The 20,613-nt window shown below is 43.6% G+C and overlaps 1 protein-coding gene across 1 annotated transcript; it reads left to right on the forward strand.

Annotated features, from left to right (window-relative positions):
- The first annotated feature begins 2,698 nt into the window (after positions 1 to 2,698).
- SLC10A3 (solute carrier family 10 member 3) lies at positions 2,699 to 13,351 on the forward strand. Its single transcript, XM_020975628.2, has 2 exons — positions 2,699 to 2,829; positions 11,529 to 13,351. The coding sequence occupies exon 2, from the start codon at positions 11,702 to 11,704 to the stop codon at positions 13,130 to 13,132; it is 1,431 nt and encodes a 476-aa protein (XP_020831287.1). The 5' UTR covers positions 2,699 to 2,829; positions 11,529 to 11,701; the 3' UTR covers positions 13,133 to 13,351.
- Positions 13,352 to 20,613: the final 7,262 nt, after the last annotated feature.

Here is a 20,613-nt window from a genome sequence, read left to right on the forward strand (position 1 = left end):
TTAACATGGAGTTAATTGTTGCATTTTTATTTAAAATGAGAATACTGAAAATGTTTTCTTACACAAATACACAGTAGAAAATGGTAGAATTTTACAAGATCTCTCACAGAGATGGAAATTCATTCTTTTCTTTTTAGTCACCTAACCAATCAACAAAAATGAATAATTGCAATATTAAACATTTACTTTTCTACCGGCTAATGACAAACACCATATTAAATGATAAATGTACTTAAAGTGCTGCTTCATTTTTTGTTGTTGTTATTTTAGGCAATGGGGTTAAGTGATTTGCCCAGGGTCACAGAGCTAGTAAGTGTTATGTGTCTGAGGCCAGATTTGAACTCAGGTCCTCCTGAATCCAGGGCCGGTACTCTATCCACTGGGCCAGCTCACTGCCCCAAATATTTTTTTTCTTTAAGGCAACGGGGGTTAAGTGACTTGCTCAGGGTCACACAGCTAGTAAGTGTCAAGTGTGTGGTCTGAGGCCAGATTTGAACTCAGGTCCTCCTGACTCCAAGGCCAGAGCTCTATCCACTATGCCACTTAGCTGCCCCTGGTGCTGCTTCATTTTTAACAGTTTCTATGTAAACTAACCTTTGTAAGAAAAGAATCTTGTCAGATGTAACTATCTTCTCTTATATCCTTGGCCCAGCAGCCACTCACTCCTAGAAACTCTACAGAACAATTGCCACATTGCCAACCCATTCATTTAAAAATCTGTCAACTAGAAGAATAGTAACATAAACTGAGAATCAGTTTAAACCAGAAGACAGTCTTAATACTGCAATGAGAAGAACCTATGATGAAAAATGCTATCCACCTCCAGAGAAAGAACTGATGGAATATGAATGCAGATCAAAGCATACTGTTTTATTTTTTACTTTCTTTTTCTTTTGTCTGTTTTCTTTCACAAACATGACTAATATGGAAATATATTTTGCATGACTACACATGTATAACCTTTATCAAGTTGCTTGATAGGGAGGGGAGGAAGGACAGGAGAGAATTTGGAACCCAAAATTGTAAAAAGAACAAAGGTTAAAAATTATTTTTACATGTAATTTGGGGGGAAATATTAAAATTAAAAACAATACTGCCATGGGAGGCAATGCAAGATTTGTTTCTACAGACTGTTTATGATGGTTTCAAGACCATGGTTTTCAGCCTGACATTAATGGCTCAAGAAAGAAAAGGTTCGTAACATTTTAATCATGTAATTTCACAGCTAATGAGGTAGGATCACAAGGGAATGAAGGAGCTACTCCGGGGCAATATACAGAACCCAAATGAGGGTATGAGCCTGACCATATGTTGGGAATCTGTGCTGCAATGTTGAACACTCAGGACAATCTGGAAATAATTTGACAAGTTGAGAAATTGTAAGAAGGAAAACATTGTTTAGTCAGAAGCATAGTTTAATGTAATTGCTGCACAAATAAAAGTGTTGTGTGTATGATCACAATGGTTTCAAATCTCTGCAGAAACAAAGCTATAATACTTCAATGTACATGCTTATTGTCACAGAGGAAAACATATTTGTAGCATACATTCATAATTGTTGAACTCTTAAGGAGTTCTTGAACCACTGGACTAGGCCAAACCTCGTATGGTCACTAGGAAAAACACTAGAAAGTGTGGGGACCCAGGCAAGACCCATGTGTGCATATGCACCAAAAATAAAATAAAGAATAACTTTTCATAAAGAAAACTATTCTGTACTTTTTTACGATCTCCAATTCACAAATGTTTTCACTAGTCCTATTGCTTTTGGAACATTTCAGTAGGATGATATGGCTATTCTTCTAGCATTTCCCATGATCCTTCAACAAATTTCTTGTACCCCAAGGTGGGACCCCGCTAACTCAGAGAATCTACTCTAGGGTCAGCTTTTATGTGGTCAAAAAACGGTGCTGGAGCATCTCGAGATTGGAGCGCCACCTGACGGCGGATGGTTCACTTGCATTCTGCGTCTGAGGTGAATGCAATCAGAGGAAGATAAGGACAGAGGACTAAAGGAGAACATAATGGGCAGACAAAGTAATAAAGGTTAGTAAAAATGGGTCGTGAAACAAAGGAGAGAGGGCAGGAAAAGGAAGGAGGGTGACACTGGCCAGTTAGGGAGTGCTAAGAGGCTGTAAAAAGGGTGCTTTGAAAGCGCTTAAAGCTAAGGTGCGAACATTCCTGGGGAAACTTGGGCAAGTCATTGTCCCTCCGGGGGCCTCAGTTTCCTCCTGTCTAAAAGTAGATGGCCGGGAATCGTTCTACCGCTCGGAACCGTTCCCGAACAATGAAAAGCAGGGAGCCCAGAGGCCTCCACCCCAAGACGAGACAGTCTCTCACCCGCAAGGTAAAAGGAAGCGAAGGCTTATGGGGGAACAGGAGGAGCCGAGATTTTGCTTGTTGTCCCGGTTACAGGCTCTGCCCCCTCTGAAATAGGACCAATTGCATTCCCGAGTTTCCACCCTGTGCGCTGGCTTTGGTTGGTTCCCGAATCTGTTTCCTTTGGAGTGCATCAAGGCCGGAAGTACCGCCCCCTCCGTCCCGCCCTTCTTTCTTCAGCCGGTCTCCGATCTTCCTGGTCTGAAGGCGCGAGGGGGCGGGGGCGGGGCCGTTGGCTTCGAGCCTTTGGTGGGCGGGGAGGAGGCGGGGACTTTGTGCCCTCGGGGGCGGGGCGGAGGCGGGGCTTTGCGCCCTCGGAGGGCGGGGCCGGGACGAACGCTTGCCTGCTCTAATGCTGCCTGGAGTTGCGGCTTTGCTCTGCTCAGTTTGGCTCGGCTCCGCTCCGCCCCGCCCTCCAGCCGCCACCCCGAGGCTCTGCCAGGATCTCAGGTGAGAGTGCGCAGCCCGGGCCGGGAGGCCTTGGCCTGTTCTATCCTCTGCCCGGAGCTGGGCTCGCTGCCCCCGTGCCCGTTGAGTCGCGCGTCCCGCCACCGGCCCCCATCCCTTTCTTTTCAGATCGGGCTCGGCGGTCTTTCGCCCCGCCGCCGTCCCTAGGCAGCCGCGCTGCAGTGCCTCCCATGCGCCCCCAGCCCTCTGGCAGGGCACGGCACGGCCCGCGCCACCTGTCGGGAACTCTCTGCCAAGGCCTTCCTCCCTCGGGTTCCTGGCTAGCCCTGTTCTCTGGGAGAGCCTCTCCCAAGTTCCCACAGTTAGGTCGCCTGCTCTCCTATGTTCGCCGTTTTCTCCTATCTGTGGATTCTTTCTCTCCTGCTTTCCTTGGCAATGACCGGGAGTCCTGTCTATTCCAGGGTTTCCGGCAGTGCTTATTTTCGGTCCCTAAACGTGATGAGGCGGCCTTCTAGGGCTCACCTCCCTGCCTGGTGTGCCTGCCCTGAGCAGGAATGGGTGTTCGTCAACTGCTGGGAGCTGACTTCTCCCAAAGCAGGTGTCTTTCGGACAAGCCCAGAATCCTCAGCTCTTCTGCAGGAGCTAGCCTCTTTCCAGTCACTCCTGCTTTCACCACATCTTTTACACTAAAACAAAAACCATTTCCTCCAGTATATAGAGACCTTCGGTAAAAACTGCCTTGCTTATTCAGCCCAGCCCTCGGTGTCAGAAAGTATTCTCTTATCCCTCGTATAATAGCTCTAAGCCTGTTTAATCCTCCGGAAATATGGAGGAAGAGCTGATGTCAACACTAATCCTTCCTAGTCTTAAGAAACCTCAAGAAAAGACCATTTTCTTTTCCTTCCCATTTTCTGGCTCTTTGGGGGGAATCTTTCTTATTCTTGCTGAACTGTAACACCATTGCTTTTAAGCAACTAGTTGGATAAAGTGTTCCTCAAAGTCATCTCACTAGGGCTACTCTCCTGAAATCCAGCCCTAAGGAAAAAGGGGGTGAAGCATAGTGGGAACCTAATGAAGTTTTTCTTTTGTCTTCATTTGCCATTTAACAAATTGTGCAAGAGGTATGTCTGTATGTATGTCAAAACTGTGGACTCACCCCATTTCGACAGCATCATTCCCTTCCCCTTTCCCCAAGTCCTTTATAATGGGAGTGTAGGGTAGATAATGTAAATGGAGTTAAAATCTCCCCCTGGGGTTTCTGGACTTGCTACAAGTAGTATGGAGGCCTTGAGGGTAGCCCTGGGTCAGTTACCTATCTCAGGTACTTCCAAGTTTCTTTTTCCCCAGTGCAGTGCTAAGAATTGGGGGGAGGGGGATCAGAACTATGGTGTATTAGTGCAGAGCACTAACCTAGAAGTCAGGGGTTCTGAGTTCAAGTTCTAGCCTGCTACAGGAACTAGCTGTTTCACTTTGAACAAATCCTTTCTCTTTTCTGGTCACCAGTTTTCCCCTCTGTAAATTGGTGGTGAAGACAGAGACTGGAATGCATAGCTTTTTTTGTTCTTTTTATTAAAAAATGTTATTTTTTTAACATTTAAGAATATTTGAGTTCCAAATTCTCTCTTTCCCTCTCACCCCTCCCCAAAAAGGTAAGCAATATATCAATTATACATGTGAAATCATGCAAAAAAAAAAAGCAAGAAAACTATACTTCAATTTGTGCTCAGAGTTCATCAGTTCTTTCTCTGGAGGTGAAAAGCATTTTTCATCATGAGGCCTTTGGAATTGTCTGGATCACTGTATTGACCAGATTCGATAAGTCTTTCACAGTTGATCATCATTACAATGTAGTTACTGTGTACAGTGATCTCCTTCTGCTCGCTTGCTTTGTATCAGTTCATATAGGTCTTCCTATATTTTTCTGAAACTCTCCCCCTTTATCATTCCTTGTAGCACAGTAGTTCTCCATTATAATCATATGCAACAACTTGTTTGACCATGCTCCAATTGATGGGCATCCTCTAAATTTCTAACTCTTTGCCACCACGAAAAGTTGTAATAGGTATTTTTGTACATATAGGATCTTTTCCTTTTCCTTTGATCTCTTTAGGGTATAAACCTAGTGATATTGCTGGGTGTACAGTTTTATAGCCCTGTAGGCAAAATTCCAAATTGTTCTCTAGAATGGTTAGACCAGTTTACAACTCCACCAACAGTTCGTTAGTGTACCCATTTTATCTCATCTCTTCCAGCATTTGATACTTCTGATAGGTATGAGGTAATACCTCAGAGTTGTTTTAATTTGCCTTTCTCCACATCAGTAGTGATTTAGAGCATTTTGGCATATTAGAGCATTTTTTCATATGACTATAGATAACTATAATGTGTTCTTCTGAAAACTACCTGTTCATATCCCTTGACAATTTATCAATTGGGGAATGGTTCTTATTTTTATAAATTTGACCAGTTCCCCATATATTTGGGAAAAGAGGCCTTTATCAGAGAAACTTGCTGTAAAAATTTTTTTAATTACTTCATTGTCTATAGCACTTTTTATGAAAATGTAGTATTCCCTGATTATCTCTGTTAATTAGGTCTAATTTTTCTTTTTCTTTGTCTGAACTCATGGTTGCTACCCCTGCCTTTACTTCAGCTGAAGAATAGTAAAGTCTGCTTTATCTCCTTATTTTAACCCTGAGTGTGTATCTTTCAGTTTCAAGCATGTTTCTTGTAAACAACATATTGTTGGATTCTGATTTCTCTTTTTTTTTTTTTCAATTGGGGTTAAGTGACTTGCCCAGGGTCACACAGCTAGTAAGTGTCAAGTGTTTGGTCTGAGGCTGAATTTGAACTAAGGTCCTCCTGACTTCAGGGCCAGTGCTCTAACCACTGCGCCACCTAGCTGCCCCAGGATTCTGATTTCTAATCCTTTCTGCTGATTTGTGGGTGAGTTCATCTCATTCACAGTTGTGATTGCTGTGTATTTCTCTCCATCCTGTTTTCTTCTGTTTATCGTTCTCTCTCTCTCTTTTTACCCTGTCCCCCCTCAGAAATCTGTTTTGCTTCTAACCACTGCCTCCCTTATCTTCCCTCCCATTTTAATCCCCACTCCCTTTCTCTCCCTTCTCCTATTAACTTGTTGGATCATACAGATTTCTATATCCAACCTGAGTGTATGTGTATGTGTACGTATATGTATTCTTCCCTCCTTAAACTGATTCTGATGAGACTGAGGTTCAAGCATTGCCCTCCCATTTTCTCCTCTGCTAGAAAAGCTCTTCCTTGTGTGCCTTTTTTATGTGAAGTAGTTTCTCCCATTCTTCCTCTCCTTTCCCCCTTTTCCCAGTGCATCCCTTTTTCTTACCCCTTAATTTTGTTTTAGATCATCCCAACATAATCTACTCAGACCCATTCCCTGCTTCTAACTTCCCTAATAATGATAAAGTATTAAGGAATTACACATATTATCTTTCCATATAAGAATGTAAATAGTTTAACTTTATTGAGTCTCATGATTTCTCTTTCATGTTTACCTTCTTATGCTTTTTTTTTTTTTGGCTAGGCAATGGGGTTAAGTGACTTGCCTAGGGTCACACAGCTAGTAAGTGTTATGTGTCTGAGACTGGATTTGAATTCAGGTCCTCCTGACTCCAAGGCCAGTGCTCTATCCACTGTGCCACCTAGCTGCCCCAAAGAGAAAGTTGGACCTAATTCTTCTTTTGCTTTTTTTTTTTAAATTAGGCAATTGGGGTTAAGTGACTTGCCCAGGGTCACACAGCTAGTAATGTCAAGTGTTTGGTGTGAGGCTGGATTTGAACTCAGTCCTCCTGATTTCAGGGCCGGTGCCCTATCCACTATGCCACCTAGCTGCCCCATCTTCTTATGCTTTTCTTGAGTCAGGTTGGAATGTCCAATTTTCTATTCCACTCTGGTCTTTTTTTGGGGGGGGGGCAAAGCAGTTGGGGTTAAGTGACTTGCCCAGGGTCACGCAGCTAGTGAGTATCATGTGTCTGAGCCCGCATTTGAACTCAGGTCCTCCTGACTCCAGGGCTGGTGCTCTATCCACTGTGCCACCTAGTTGACCCCTTAGTTCTGGTCTTTTCATCAAGGATTGCTTGAAAGTGCTCTATTTCATTAAATATCCATTTTTCCTTGATGGATTATACTCAGTTTTGCTGAGTAGGTTATTCATGGTTGTAATCCTAGCTCCTTTGCCTTGTGGAATATCATATTCTAAGTCCTCCACTCCTTTAATGTGGAAGCTGCTGTATCTTGTGTTATCCTGACACGATGTTTGAATTGTTTCTTTCTGGCTGCTTGCAGTATTTTCTCCATGACCTGGGAGTTCTGGAATTTGGCCATGATGTTCCTGGGAGTTTTCATTTGGGGATCTCTTTCAGGAGGTAATCGGTGGATTCTTTCAAATTTCTATTTTACCTTCTGGATCTAAGATATCAGGCCAGTTTTCCTTGATAATTTCTTGAAATATGATGTCTAGGCTCTTTTTTTTTTTATCATAGCTTTCAGGTAGTCCAAGAATTCTTAAATTATCTCTCCTGTATCTGTTTTCCCAGTCAGTTTTTTTTTCTGTTGAGATATTTCACATTTTCTTCTACTTTTTCACTCTTTTGACTTTGTTGTATTGTTTCTGAGTGTCTCATGGAGTCAGTAGCTTCCACTTACCCAATTCTGATTTTTTTTGTTTTTACATGTAATTGGTGGGAAATAAAATATTATTGTTTTAATTTTAGACTCAAACACCAGAACTCAAATGTAGAATATAGAAAAGAAAGAGAAACATATCATAAACTTAAATATTGAAACTTAAATACAAAGTAAGAAAAGAAAAAAGAAGCATATCATGTGCACAGCAAAACATAAAGAGGATTCAAAATATATAGCAGTAAATTTTCATTTCAAGAAAGCCTGTATGATAAATAGTACATGTTGTGTTAAGAGCTGTCCTTCTTTGCTTCCTTGTAAGTTTTCCTTTGTTCTCTGCTGTGCACTTTTTACTTTGTTCTTTTTTCCCCCTTCCTTCCTCCCCAAAGGCTACAGTTAAGTGCAGGTATATGTGTGTGTGTGTGTGTGTGTGTGTGTGTGTGTGTGTGTGTGTGTGTACGTGTGTGTGTACACATATACATATATGTATGTGTACATATACATATACACATGCGTGCATATATACCTATGTACATAGACATATACTTTCCCTAACAAATTGTACTACTGATCTTTGTTTTTATGTTTGTGCTTATCTCTTATTTCCTATCCCTCCTGACTCCTCTTCTTTACTTCTATCCACTACCTTGCCTTCGTATTACTTAGCCTACCCCTCCCCTCCAAGGATCCCTCTTTCATCCTCCCATTCCCATAAATCTAAACACCCTTCTATACCCCTTTTAACCTATTCCCTCGCCCTCCCCTCTAAAGATCTTTCCTTTATCCTCTCCCCGATCCCTCTCCCCTTACCATTTTATTTCTTCTGAATTTAGAAGACTTTTATTCTCTTCTAGATATATATGTATTGTTCCCTCTTAAACTCATTCCCAATGAAAGTAGGTTTCCAGAACTACCAGTCCTTCTCCCGACACAGACAGAATCTGTGTTGATTTTGCCTCTTGCACCCCATTTGTATAAAATAATTACTTTTTTTAAGCTGTTCCTAAATGGTTTTACTTTTTAAAGTCATATCATAGTCAGGTCTACCCCAATCTTTCTTACGAACTACCCAATTACTAATGACAATCTTGGACATATGTTTTACATTTTACATACATAAAAGGTAAATGGTCTGTCCTTATTGAATCCCTTGTAATCAGTCTTTGGTATGTACCTTATATTTCTTTTGGCTCTTGAATGTCAAATCTTCTATTAAGTTCAGGTGTTTTTTTGTTTGTTTTTTTCCAAGTCCTGAAAGTCTGACAGTTGATCATGTCTCCATTTTTTTTCCATTCAGGATTATACTTAACTTTGCTGGCTATGATATTTTTGGCCACAACCCCAGTTCTTTTGCTCTTTAATATATAGTGTTCTAAGACCTGCGGTCCTTTAGTGTCTCCACTGCTAGGTCTTGTGTGATTCTAATTGTGGCACCATCATATTGAAATTGTTTTTTTCTTCTGGGAGTTTCAGAATTTGACGATAATATTCCTATGAGTTTTCTTCATAGGCTCTCTTTCAAGTGGGGATCGATGGATTTGTTTCCATTTCTACTTTCCCACCTTTTTCTAATACTTCAGGGCAATTTTCTTTAATTATTTCTTGTATTATTGTATCAAAATTCTTTTTTTTTATCGTAGCTTTCAGGTAGTCTGATTATTCTTATGATTTTTCTTCTTGATCTGTTCTCCAGATCAGTTGTTTTTCTTATAAGATATTTCTCTTTCTCTTCTATTTTTTCCTTCTTTATATTTTGTTTAATTATTTCTTGATCTCTTTTTATTTTATTTTATTTTTTGGTTTTAGGCAATTGGGGTTAAGTGACTTGCCCAGGGTCACACAGCTAGTAAGTGTCAAGTGTTTGGTCTGAGGCCGGATTTGAACTCAGGTCCTCCTGACTTCAGGGCCAGTGCTCTATCCACTGCACCACCTAGCTGTCCTAGTTCTTGATCTCTTATAACTTTGCTGGCTTCCCCTTGCCCAATTCTAATTCCCAGGGTGTCATTTTCTTCCTTAAGATTCTGGATCTCCTTTTCTAAACGGTTTACTTTCTTTTCATAATCTTCTTGGTTTTCTTGGATTGTTCTTGTGACTGACTCCCAGCTCACCTCTCCTCCCCAGAACTGTGTATGGGCAATAGAGTTGCCAGTGGGTGCCAGCTACACTCACTGCCAGGAAAGGGTCCCCTGTAATCTCTTTCTGACCAGTTGTCTGACTTCCTTACCATCTCTGGACTTCGAGCTCCCAAAGCTACTGCTGCTGTTAGGGCTACCTCCAAGGCATACCTTGGGTGCTGCAGATTCATGGCTGGCTCCCACCCTGGTGTCACAGACCTCTCCTGACAACCTCCTAAGTTGTCTTAGGCTGGAAAAATATATCACTGATCTTTTGTTGGCTCTGCTGCTCCAAAATTTGTTTTTTGGCATTATTTTAAAGTTATTTGGAGGGGAATGTTAGTAGAGTTTGCCTGGGTTGCTGACTCTAATCTGCCATCTTGGGTCCACCACCGAATGGATAGCTTTTAAAAAATTTGTATTAATGCTGTTAATTTTTACTTTACCTGCCTCTTCAAATGTGCCCTTCCTCCACTTTTCCCCATACCAGTGTGATGATAATACATACCCCTTCCATACCCATGAAAAGAGAGTGGTATGTTTTCTCATCTCTTCTCCATATAGATGGTCTCTTTAGGTTCCTACTTGTTCTAAAGTCTGTGATCCTAGGAAGGAAGAACTCAATATCTGGAAGGCTGAAACCCAAGTACAGGAAATAGTTTGAGAGAAACTGAGTCCCATGATCTCAAGAACCTGATAAATAAATCCAAGTATCAAATGTGCACTGTCACCAAGATACCTGACATGAGCTTCACTTCCCAGGGCCCCCAGAGTCATGTTTGCCCTTCATCAGGCCCCCATCATTTGACAGAACTGGGGAGGCAAGAAAATAAGAAACTTGCCTTTCTTGGTCTCGGGGGGTGGGTGGCAACAACTTGAGGGCCTAGTCCTTTATCTTGCCCTAGCCCAAATTCAATGCTTTTAGGTCTTTGAGGGAGCTGCTACTTTCTAATCCTAGGCAGAAGTACAGAGTAGGTATGTCAAATAGGGATTTGTCCACAGCCTCCAATTTTGCATGCACCAGTGCCGTGGTCAAAAACACATAGACTTCATGCTGGGAGGGACCATAGAAGTCATCTGTTTCAACCATCTTACTTTACAGATGAAGAAACTGAGGCACAGACAGCTTAAAGTAACTTACCTAGGCAGTAAGTGGTAGACTAGGGTTTGAATACAGATCCCCAAGCTCAGTGGCTCCCTATGGTCAGCAGGCTACAGCTTGGCATTCCAGATGTTTTATAATCTGACCACTACTTCCCTTTCCAGCTTTCTTTCGCACTGTTTCCCCTACATGCACTGTAGTCCCTGGCTAGACTGATCTTTCCGTTCCCCCTCACTGATGTCATGTCACACAACTATTAAGTACAGTTTGGCACAGGGGCCTGGGTCCAGAAGGAAGAGGATGATGATGACTCCCATTCTGCCCTAGGCAAAAAGGGACTGGGTGGGCACTTCTTACTCTGTGTCTCCTGAGCATGTGGGCACAACTGTCAGAGTGACAACAGAGCCTTCAGAAGTCAGGGCTGGCTTTTCAGACCCTGTATCAATATGATCCTAAGCACAGCAACTCCTGTGGCTGAGAACGATGAAGGCCTCCTTGAAGTGGGGAGGGGGGCGTGGAATAGAGAAGCAGGGAGTGGGGAGATGGCCAGAGAGAATGATCTGAATCCTAGATATGGCTCCTCTGAATTGGGGGTGGGACAGCTGGCCACTGCTGGTGCTGCCACTCACTCAGTTTTGAGACCAGAGTGGAAATAGTTTCTAGGGATATCTGAGGCTCTAGTGGCACTGTTTTTGGTAGCTGGAGGTGTGAAACCTCATGTCTACAATGAAGGAACTACTGGAGGGTGGTGACCTTTGTCTTTTGCTTCCCCAGCCTGGCATTCTTCCATAGCACTACATCCTAAGGCTCTCTGACCCACCCTACCTGCTGCTCTCACACTTCTCCATCTCTTCTCTCCCCAGGCAGGGTTGTGCTATCAGCGACAACAGCAAGAAAATTGTCAACTTCCACAGATCCATCCCAGAACCAACCAGTGGCACTTGTTTAGGATGCACTGCTGAGCCCCACGGGACTGAGGCAATCCTCCCTTCTCTCCCCACCTATTTGAGTGGATGGCCCCAGTCCTTGAGCAGAGATGGCATTAGTTAGCAGGAATGGCAGAACCAGGGGAAGTGCTGGCATTGGATGGGACCATGTCTGCTCATCTCCTGTAGACATGCTCTGGTGTGCCATGCTACTTGCCAACCAACTATGGGTGGCTCAGGGAGTACCAGACACTAACTTCAGCGTGGCCCCAGGCTCCAAGACCCCATTCTCAAGCAGCAGGTATCTGAGCATTGGGGAAGACTCAGTTATGGAGTTTGAGTTCCCAGAGAAAACCAAAGGGATCATTGTGGTCTCCAGTTGTTACCCAGGCCAGAGCAACAGGACAGCATTTGGGCCTGTGCTGAGTGTCACCTCTCTAGACACAGAGGTGCTGAGCATTGAGAATGTGACTGCCCAGAGCTGGGATAATAGCCACTTTGTCGTGAACATCCAATCTGGCCTGGCGGGACTGGCGCCACTGCACATTCAGCTACTCGACCTCCAGAAGGTCCCCCCTTTGTTGATTGAGGAACGACAAGACTTTCTCATCAAAGTATCTCCCGTGGAGGACGATGCCACTGCCCGCCAGGGCGCACTGGGCCGCTTCTCAGAGAGCCCAGTGCTCTACATGCTACTTCCATTTGTCTTTGTCAACAAGTGTGCATTTGGCTGTAAGGTGGAGCTGGAGGGCCTGAAAGGGCTGGTGAAGAGTCCCCACCCTGTGCTGCTGGGCATTGTGGGCCAGTTCCTACTTATGCCTCTCTATGGTTTTTTGATGGCCAAGGTCTTCACTCTGCCCAAGGCCTTGGCCCTGGGGCTCATCATCACCTGTTCCACACCTGGTGGGGGAGGAAGCTATCTTTTTAGCCTGCTCCTTGGGGGGGATGTGACCTTGGCCATCTCCATGACCCTGATCTCCACAGTGGCAGCCACTGGCTTCATGCCACTGTCCTCGGCTATCTATGGCCGCCTCCTCAGTGTCCATGAGACACTGTACATTCCTTTCTCTAAGATCCTCCTGACCTTGCTCTTCATCGCCATCCCCATCTCAGCTGGCATGGTAATCAAATATAAAATGCCCAGGGTTTCAAGGGTCCTGCTCAAGGTCATCAAGCCTTTCAGCATCGTCCTTATCCTAGGGGGGCTCTTCTTGGCCTGCCGGATGGGGGCCTTCATCCTGGCTGACGTCAGGCCCCCAATCGTGCTTGCAGGGCTCACAGTGCCCCTGGCTGGCCTCCTGGTGGGCCATGCTCTGGCAGCCTGCCTCAAGCTCTCCATACCCCATCAGCGGACAGTCAGCTTCGAGGTGGGCGTACAGAACAGCCTGCTAGCCCTTGCTGTGCTTCAGCTGTCCTTCCGTCACCTGCAGGCTGACCAGGCCTCCCAGGCTCCCTTCATTGTGGCCCTCAGCAGTACCTCTGAGATGCTGGCCCTTGTCATTGGTCACTTAGCCTACAATAGCCTCTACTCTGTCACCTAAGGCTTCTCCCTTCCTCTTCCTGCCCTTATCAGAAGTTATCAGATACCAAAGGCCTTCAGTCTCTATGCACTATGCACCCAAAGTCTGGGCTTATTTTTTTTTTAACCAGTGTTTTTATACTCCTGCCAGCCATGGCCTTCAGTGCCAAGGGAGAGGGGCAGGCAGGTGGGGAGAAGGGTTCTACCAGGCAAACATATTTGAATAAAGAAAAAGAAGAAAGTTCTGAGTGATGAAAATTCTCTGCTATTTTGCATTTGGGAGAGGATGTGGGGAGGGAAGGGAAGAATGAGTTCCCAGGCATGGGGGCTGAGGGTAAGGTGACACATGTCGGCTTCCAGCTTGCCTTTTTTTTTTTTTTTGGTGCCAGCTTGCCTTTCGTGAAGTACTTCTTTAGTTGCTGTTCCTGAGAACAGCAAGAGCAGAAAAGCCCAGCTGAAGCTTCCAGCATACAAACCTGTCCATTTGGGGTCATAGATTCCTATTAGTCTACCCAGCGCCCCAGGGCTGGCTATTGTTCTACTACTACCCACAGTTCACTGACCTGGTTATGCCTAGGCAGCTTTGTTTCTGCTTTATTTGACATGTTTAAATTTACTGAGACCACTGTCCCAGGCCCAATCATCTCCTCTCAAAAGGGATTTGGGGGACCCATCCCTGTGATATAGGGAGCCCAACACCCATGGCTTTTGTGCCCTGAGGAAGGAAGGCAGGCTTCTTTCCACAGGGGAGTCCAAGCAAGTTGGTATTGTCTTCAGGGACAAGTTCAGGCCTTTCTCTGGGACCGCCCTCATTACTTCTGTGTATTCCTCCTACTCCTTATGAATGGGACAATAAGGTCATACAGGGTCATTTTTTTTTAGAAGAGGGGCACCAGGAACCTCACCTGCCCCTGTCCCTCTCTATCTCCAGTAATTGTAACAAAGGGGTAGAGAATGACAACTATACAGCTGGGTTGGGTTTGACTGTGTGTCTGTGTGTATGTGACTGTATGCCTCAACTCTGGGGCAGAGAAGGTGGACGTGAGCTGAACAGCCAGCTGATGTCACCGCTCTCACATTAACTCCTTGAAAAAGGGTTTGGGGGAGTGTGAAGGGATGCAGCCACCTGAATTGCAGTGGAAGGCCCTGCCCTGACTATCCCCAGTGTAGGCACCGTTTTCCTGCTAGAGTGGTTCATTTCTGTAAGGTCAGATGATACCAGCTTGAGTTCCTAGGGTGAGGTCAGCCTGTGTCTACCCAGACACTTTCAGAGTAGTGGGAGAGGATAGGGCTTCCTCTGCCCACAACTGGGATCAAAGCCCCACCCTGCCAGTAGCACCGAGGAGAACTGGCACCCTCCATACATGTAGTACAGTGGGAGCTTGAGCAGGTTCATGGGACTATTTTGCAGCTGTGGTGGCCACAGTCTGGCCTCCTGATTTCATCACCCAGCCCAGCCCAATCCAGCCTCACCTAGTGATTTGAATTCTAAGGGTAGGAGAATTGTCTGAAATGTTTTCTGGAAGACTGGCTGTGCTTCCTTCAGTTTCTGACTGTGGAAGGGAAGTTGTGTTTTTACATCCATTTGTTCTTGTATTATTTGTCTTTAAACTCCAACTATTAAAGTAGTTTTCATTGGGTTTTTATGGTTCATGAGGGCTGACTGCATTTTAAACAAGCAACAAAAACCCTTTGAACCCAATGGACTAAACCAAATTTAGACACAGCCCACAATGATGCCCAATACACAATAATACCCACATCAGGGGAGTGTTAGGGTTTACTAAGGTGTTGAGGGGAACCTTAGTAACCGCAATTGGAGAGACCTGATATTTGCAGTACAGTTTCCAACATGCTTGGATTCTCAGGTGATTCAGTGGACAGTGTTGAACCAGAGTCAGGAAGACCTGAGTTGGGATCTTATCTCAGAATCAGCTGTTTGACCCTGGGCAAAGTAACTTAAAACCTCCTTGGGCCGCAGTTTCCCCATCTATAAAATGGGGATAATAGCACATACATGTAAAGCACTTTGCACATTTTAAAAGTGTTATATAAATGCTGTTGTTCAGTCATTCAGTCATGTCTGACTCGTCATGACCCCACAGACAATAGCACACCAGGCCCTTCTATCTGCTGCTATCTCATGGAGTCTGTCCAAGCTCATGTTTGTTTCCATGACACTATCTATCTCATCCTCTGCGGTCCCCTTTTCTTTTTGCCTTCAATCTTTCCAGCATCAGAGTCTCTTCCAGTGAGTCCTATCTTCTCATTATGTGGCCAAAGTATTTCAGCTTCAGTATTTGTCCTCCCAATGAATATTGGTTGCTGTTCTGTCGTGTCCAACTTTTCATGACTCCATTTGGGGTTTTCTTGGCAAAGATACAGGAGTGATTTACCATTTCCTTCTCCAGCTCATGTTACAGATAAGGAAACGGAAGCAAATGGTTAAGTGACTTGCCCAGGGTCACATAGCTAGTAAGTGGCTGAATCTGGATTTGAATTCAGGTCTCCTTGACTCCAGGCCTGGTATTCAATCCACTGTCCCACCTAGCTACCCTATTCTGATCAGTAGAGTTAATTTCTTCTAAGTATTGACTGATGTGGCTTGTTGTCCAAGGAACTCTCAAAAGTCTTCTCCAGCACCACAATTTGATAGTGTTGATTCTGCAGTGCTCAGCTTTCCTTATAATCCAACTATCACAGCTATACATTAGTACTGGCTTTGACTATGAGGACTTTTGTTGGCAAGGTGATGTCTGCTTTTTTGTTTGCTATCTAGATTTGTCATACTTTTCTTTCCGAGGAGCAAGCATCTTTTCATATATAAATGTTAGCCATCATTCATTGTTACCATTATGGAACTGGCTACCTTGAAGGGCTGGGTTTGTTCCATGGCATAGCAAGCATTTTTTCTCTTTGGTCTCCAGCTAGTGGAGAATACAAAATATAAGCCGTCAGCCTCCTGGCCTGCGTCCTCAAACCTATGTGACCTCATACTTTGCTTTGTGTTTACTCCTCACCTTAACCCAGGCAAAAGCAACAATCTTGCCAAGTGCCTGAGAGCCTTAGGAAACTGACCTGCTTAGGTGAGATTGCTGGGCATTGGAGTCCCACTGGTCTGAGGAAGCTGTGGGTCACTGTCTGGTCAACCCTCTCGCTCCAGGAGATCCCAGGGCACAAAAGGGTCAGCTTGAGGAGCTAGTTGACGGGATAGGAGCTGAACTTAAGTTATAGTATTGGGAAAGTATCCAATCATTCATTCAAGAAGCATTTATTAAGCACCTGTTATGTGCTAAGTGCTGGGAATGCAAAGATATGAAACAGGCTTCCTAAGGGAAACAATATGTGTGCATATAAGCACATACAAAATACATACTGAATGCTGTTTTGTTCTGTTCTTCCTGACCCAAAGGATAGAGGGTCAGGTCTTGGCTTCACACTCAACAGCCAGGACAGGAAAAATTGACAAAGAAGCCAATCTAACCCAAGGCTCAGATCACTGCTATTTCCTCTCCTGGCATGACCCAGAAAGATTCCTCCAAGGGCACAAACTCATGCCTCTTCTGAGCCTCCCTCTTTCTGCCAAGGGCACCGCTATCCCACTCATACTGGCAACCTTGGAGTCAACCCCAACTCTATATTACCACATCTTTTTCTGCTGCTCCTCACTGTGCTGGAGGTAGTAACACAATTGTGCTGTCTCCAATTTATATTCAAGGTAATCCTTCTACTTGTCAAGGCCAACCCCCCCCCCCAAAAATGTGCCATTAATCCCATTCTGTCCCCATTATCATTCCTCCTCTCTCTCTCATTTCTATCTCCTAGTTCATTATGGCCTACAAACACACTCATATATCCACCATCCTTAAAAAAAAATAACTCTCACAAGGTGCTACCGTCACCTCAATCTATTTAATCTTGTATCTCTCTTCCTCCACAAACTCCCAGAGAAAGTTGTCTATACTCATCGATTCTACTTCCTCTCCTCACTCTTCATCACCTTGCAGTCTTGGCTTCTAACCTCATCATTCAGCTGAAACTGATCTGTCCAAAGTTACAAATGACCAATGGCCTTTTCTCACACCTCATCCTTCTTGGTCTCTCTACAGCATTTAATTGATTGCCCTCTTCTCTGAGTTTTTATGATACTACTCTCTCTTGTTCTCTTCCTACCTATCTCCATGTTCTACCCCTAACCATGATTTTATCTCAAGGTTCTATCCTGGGTTCCTTTCTCTTTTCTTTCTGCACTTTCTCCCTGGGTGAGCTCCTATTAATTCAATAGTCATCTCTATGTAGTTAGAGGTCTCTTTGCCTCACCTCTCCCTACTCCAGTCCATCCTTCATTCATCTGGCAAAGAATTCTTATTAAAAGTCATGTCTAGGGGCAGCTAGGTGGTACAGTGGATAGAGGACCAGCCCTGAAGTCAGGAGGACCTGAGTTCAAATGTGACCTCAGACCAAACACTTGACACTTACTAGCTGTGTGACCCTGGGCAAGTCACTTAACCCCAATTGCCTAAAAAAAAAAGTCACGTCTAATTATGTAATCTTGTGGCCCTCCCTCCTCACCCTCCCCAGCACCACCAATAACCTCCAGCGACTCTATTTCCTGCGGAACAAACAAACAAAAAATTTTAATCTTCTGTTTGGCTTCCTTCACAAGGGAATCAGGAAGAATGGAACTCATAACCCAGTGTTTGATAAACAAGAAAACAAAAATTACTTAGGAAAAAATTCTTTATTTGATAACAACTGCTGGGAAAAGCAGAGAACAGTCTGGCGAAATTAGGCTTAGGCCAACACTTTAAACCATATTCCACAATATATTCTAAATACACCAAAATATTTATAGCAAGACTTTTTGTAGTAACAAAGAATTGGAAACAAGGTAGATGCCCATCAATTGAGGAATGGCTAAACAAATTGTGGTACATGAATGTAATGGAATATTACTGTGCTATAAGAAATGATGTGTGTGATGAATACAGAAAAGCATGGAAAGATCTAAATGAACTGATGCAAAGTAAAGTCAGCAGAGCCAAGGAAACAATATACACAAAAACTACAACAATGTAAATGGAAAGAACCACACACATAGAAAAAGAAAAAGCAAATGTTGCAAATTTATAAAGAGCAAGCATGATTTGAAAAAAAAAAAATATGAGAAGACACTCCCACCCCACCCCTTTGTAGATGTGGGAGGTCCACAAGTTGTGTACTATTGCACGTTTTCAAAATTTTTCAACGTACTGATCAGCTATGATGATTTTTTTTCCTCTTCTTTTTTTAAATACTATTTGTTATATGGGGTGGCATTCTGAGTAGAAAGGATACTGAAGAAGATTAAAAATGATTTTTAAAAGACATCAATAAAATATTTTTTAAAAATAAAGCTCTTAAAAAAAATAAAGCTCTTAACAACTTGGACCTTCTAGCTTTCTAGTCTTATATTTAACTCCCCTCCATGTAACTCTACAATCCAGCAATACTGGCCTTCTTGCTGACTCTCGAACACCACACTCCATCTCTCTTTTACTGGCTGACCCTAACCCTCATTCCTCTTCTGAGTTTCCCTGGAATGCTCTGCCCTCTTACCTGTATCTCCTGGCTTCCATGCCTTCCTTCAAGACTCAGTTCAAATCTCATGTTCTACAAAAGGACCTTCCAGGTGTCCCTCCCCACCCCTGCCATGTTAGTGCCTTCCCTCTGAGATTACCTCCAATTTACACTGCACATATCTTCTACTGTATAGTTCCATTCAACTCAATAAACATTTATTAAGCACCTACTCTGTGCCAGGTACTGTGCTAAGTGCTGTGCTAGTTTGCATATTTGCATGTTATCCTCCCCATTAGAATGTGAACTCCTTGGGGGCAGGAACCCTGCTTTGGACTTTGTATCCTTAGTGCTAAGAACAGTGCCTGACACATGATAAGTGCTTAATAAATGTTTGTTGATTATTGCTTGATGGTGACTGCCAGATTTATAAATACAGCCCAAATCACCATCCTGTTCAATCAATGCCAGTAGCAACTTATTACCTCTAGGAGCAAGTACAAACTCCTTCATTTGGCACTTAAGGTCCTTTACAACCTGGCTCCAAGCTACCTTTCTAGTTTTCTTACACATTGTTTCCCTCCTCAAACTATGATTCAGCTATACTGAATCTCCAATATCATTTCCTTTTAGGAATTATTATTGCACTTTGAATAGGACAGTGATGTAAACTTCATTCAAAAAAGCTATAATAGTCACAATAACTCAAGAATTTTAAGTAGTTGTAGTGATGTTAAATTCTGGCTGATGGCTGGGAGCCTTCTGAGAGAATTGTGATGTTACATAAGAGAAGTGCCTTGGAGAGACTATGGAGCATGTGTAAACACTGTGACTGGTTCTGGTCTGATAACCCTGTCAGTCAGTAAACATTGATTAAGCACCTACTATGTATCAGGCACTTCACTAAGCACTAGGGATATAGAAAGAGGCAAAAGACAAGCTCTGACCTCAAGCTCTAGACAGGAGAAAATGGAGATCACCAGGGGAGGCACTACTATTATTGTGGATCAGGAAAGGCATCCTATGTTGAAGTGAAGGCTCTCCAATTGGCTCACAGCTTCTGGTGAGTAACTGTGTGGGAAGGGGAAAGGCTTAGGGGCCTTCTCCTACTCTGAGGACTATGACCCAGTGAAAGAGCTTCAGTCCTCTGTCTCTGCATGGCTTTTTTTTTTTTTCTGTTCTAGGTAAAGGGAATGGGATCTCCAAGCTTGTGTGTTTTGAAGGATCCAGAGAATAAGCCACAGGAATCTGGGAACTGGAGTCCAGGTCAGGTCAATCATCCCAACATTTATCCTCCAAGGAGCACTGACCTTTTGGGAAGACCTTTGGGATGCCAGATAGTAGAAGCTGAGATTCATCTGGCAGAGATGTCTCATGTGGACATGCATTTGGTGGGAGGAATGATATGTAGGAGCTGAGCTAAATTTTGAGCCTACTCTCTCTCACAGACCAAAGTGATATAATGGGAGAGTATATCCTGAGGAGTAGGAAAAATGTTTGTATATTAGTTTTTGCTATAGCTTTGAAGTAAATATTCCTTTGTAAATGCTCATTGATGTTAATGGAACTGGGGTGCTTGGAATTGGTCACTGGCCCCTAACAATGGGGAGAATACAACCAGTGGGGACTTAAGCCAATAGCAGTAAAGAAGAGACACCCCACAAATCCCTTAGGTACTCTGACACTAGTGAGAGGGAGATATACCCAGCCTGGCTCTGGGAGAGAGGGCCATAGTATACAAGTTACAAGTGTATTTTGCTTTGTTTTTTTTTTAACAAAATTTTTTTTGCAAAATAGGAAATAAAATTTAGTAGTTATACTTGAGGCTGTATATTGAAGTTCTGGAATGCAGCCCCTCAAAATGACAACTTGCTTTTTGCACAGTTACAACACTTTCTCTCATTGCCATGCCTTCACACTGGTTATTCCCCAACATTTCTCACC

Source organism: Phascolarctos cinereus, unplaced genomic scaffold (assembly GCF_003287225.1).
Source record: "Phascolarctos cinereus isolate Bilbo 61053 unplaced genomic scaffold, phaCin_HiC Scaffold_8;HRSCAF=390, whole genome shotgun sequence".
Taxonomy (NCBI): Eukaryota; Metazoa; Chordata; class Mammalia; order Diprotodontia; family Phascolarctidae; genus Phascolarctos; species Phascolarctos cinereus.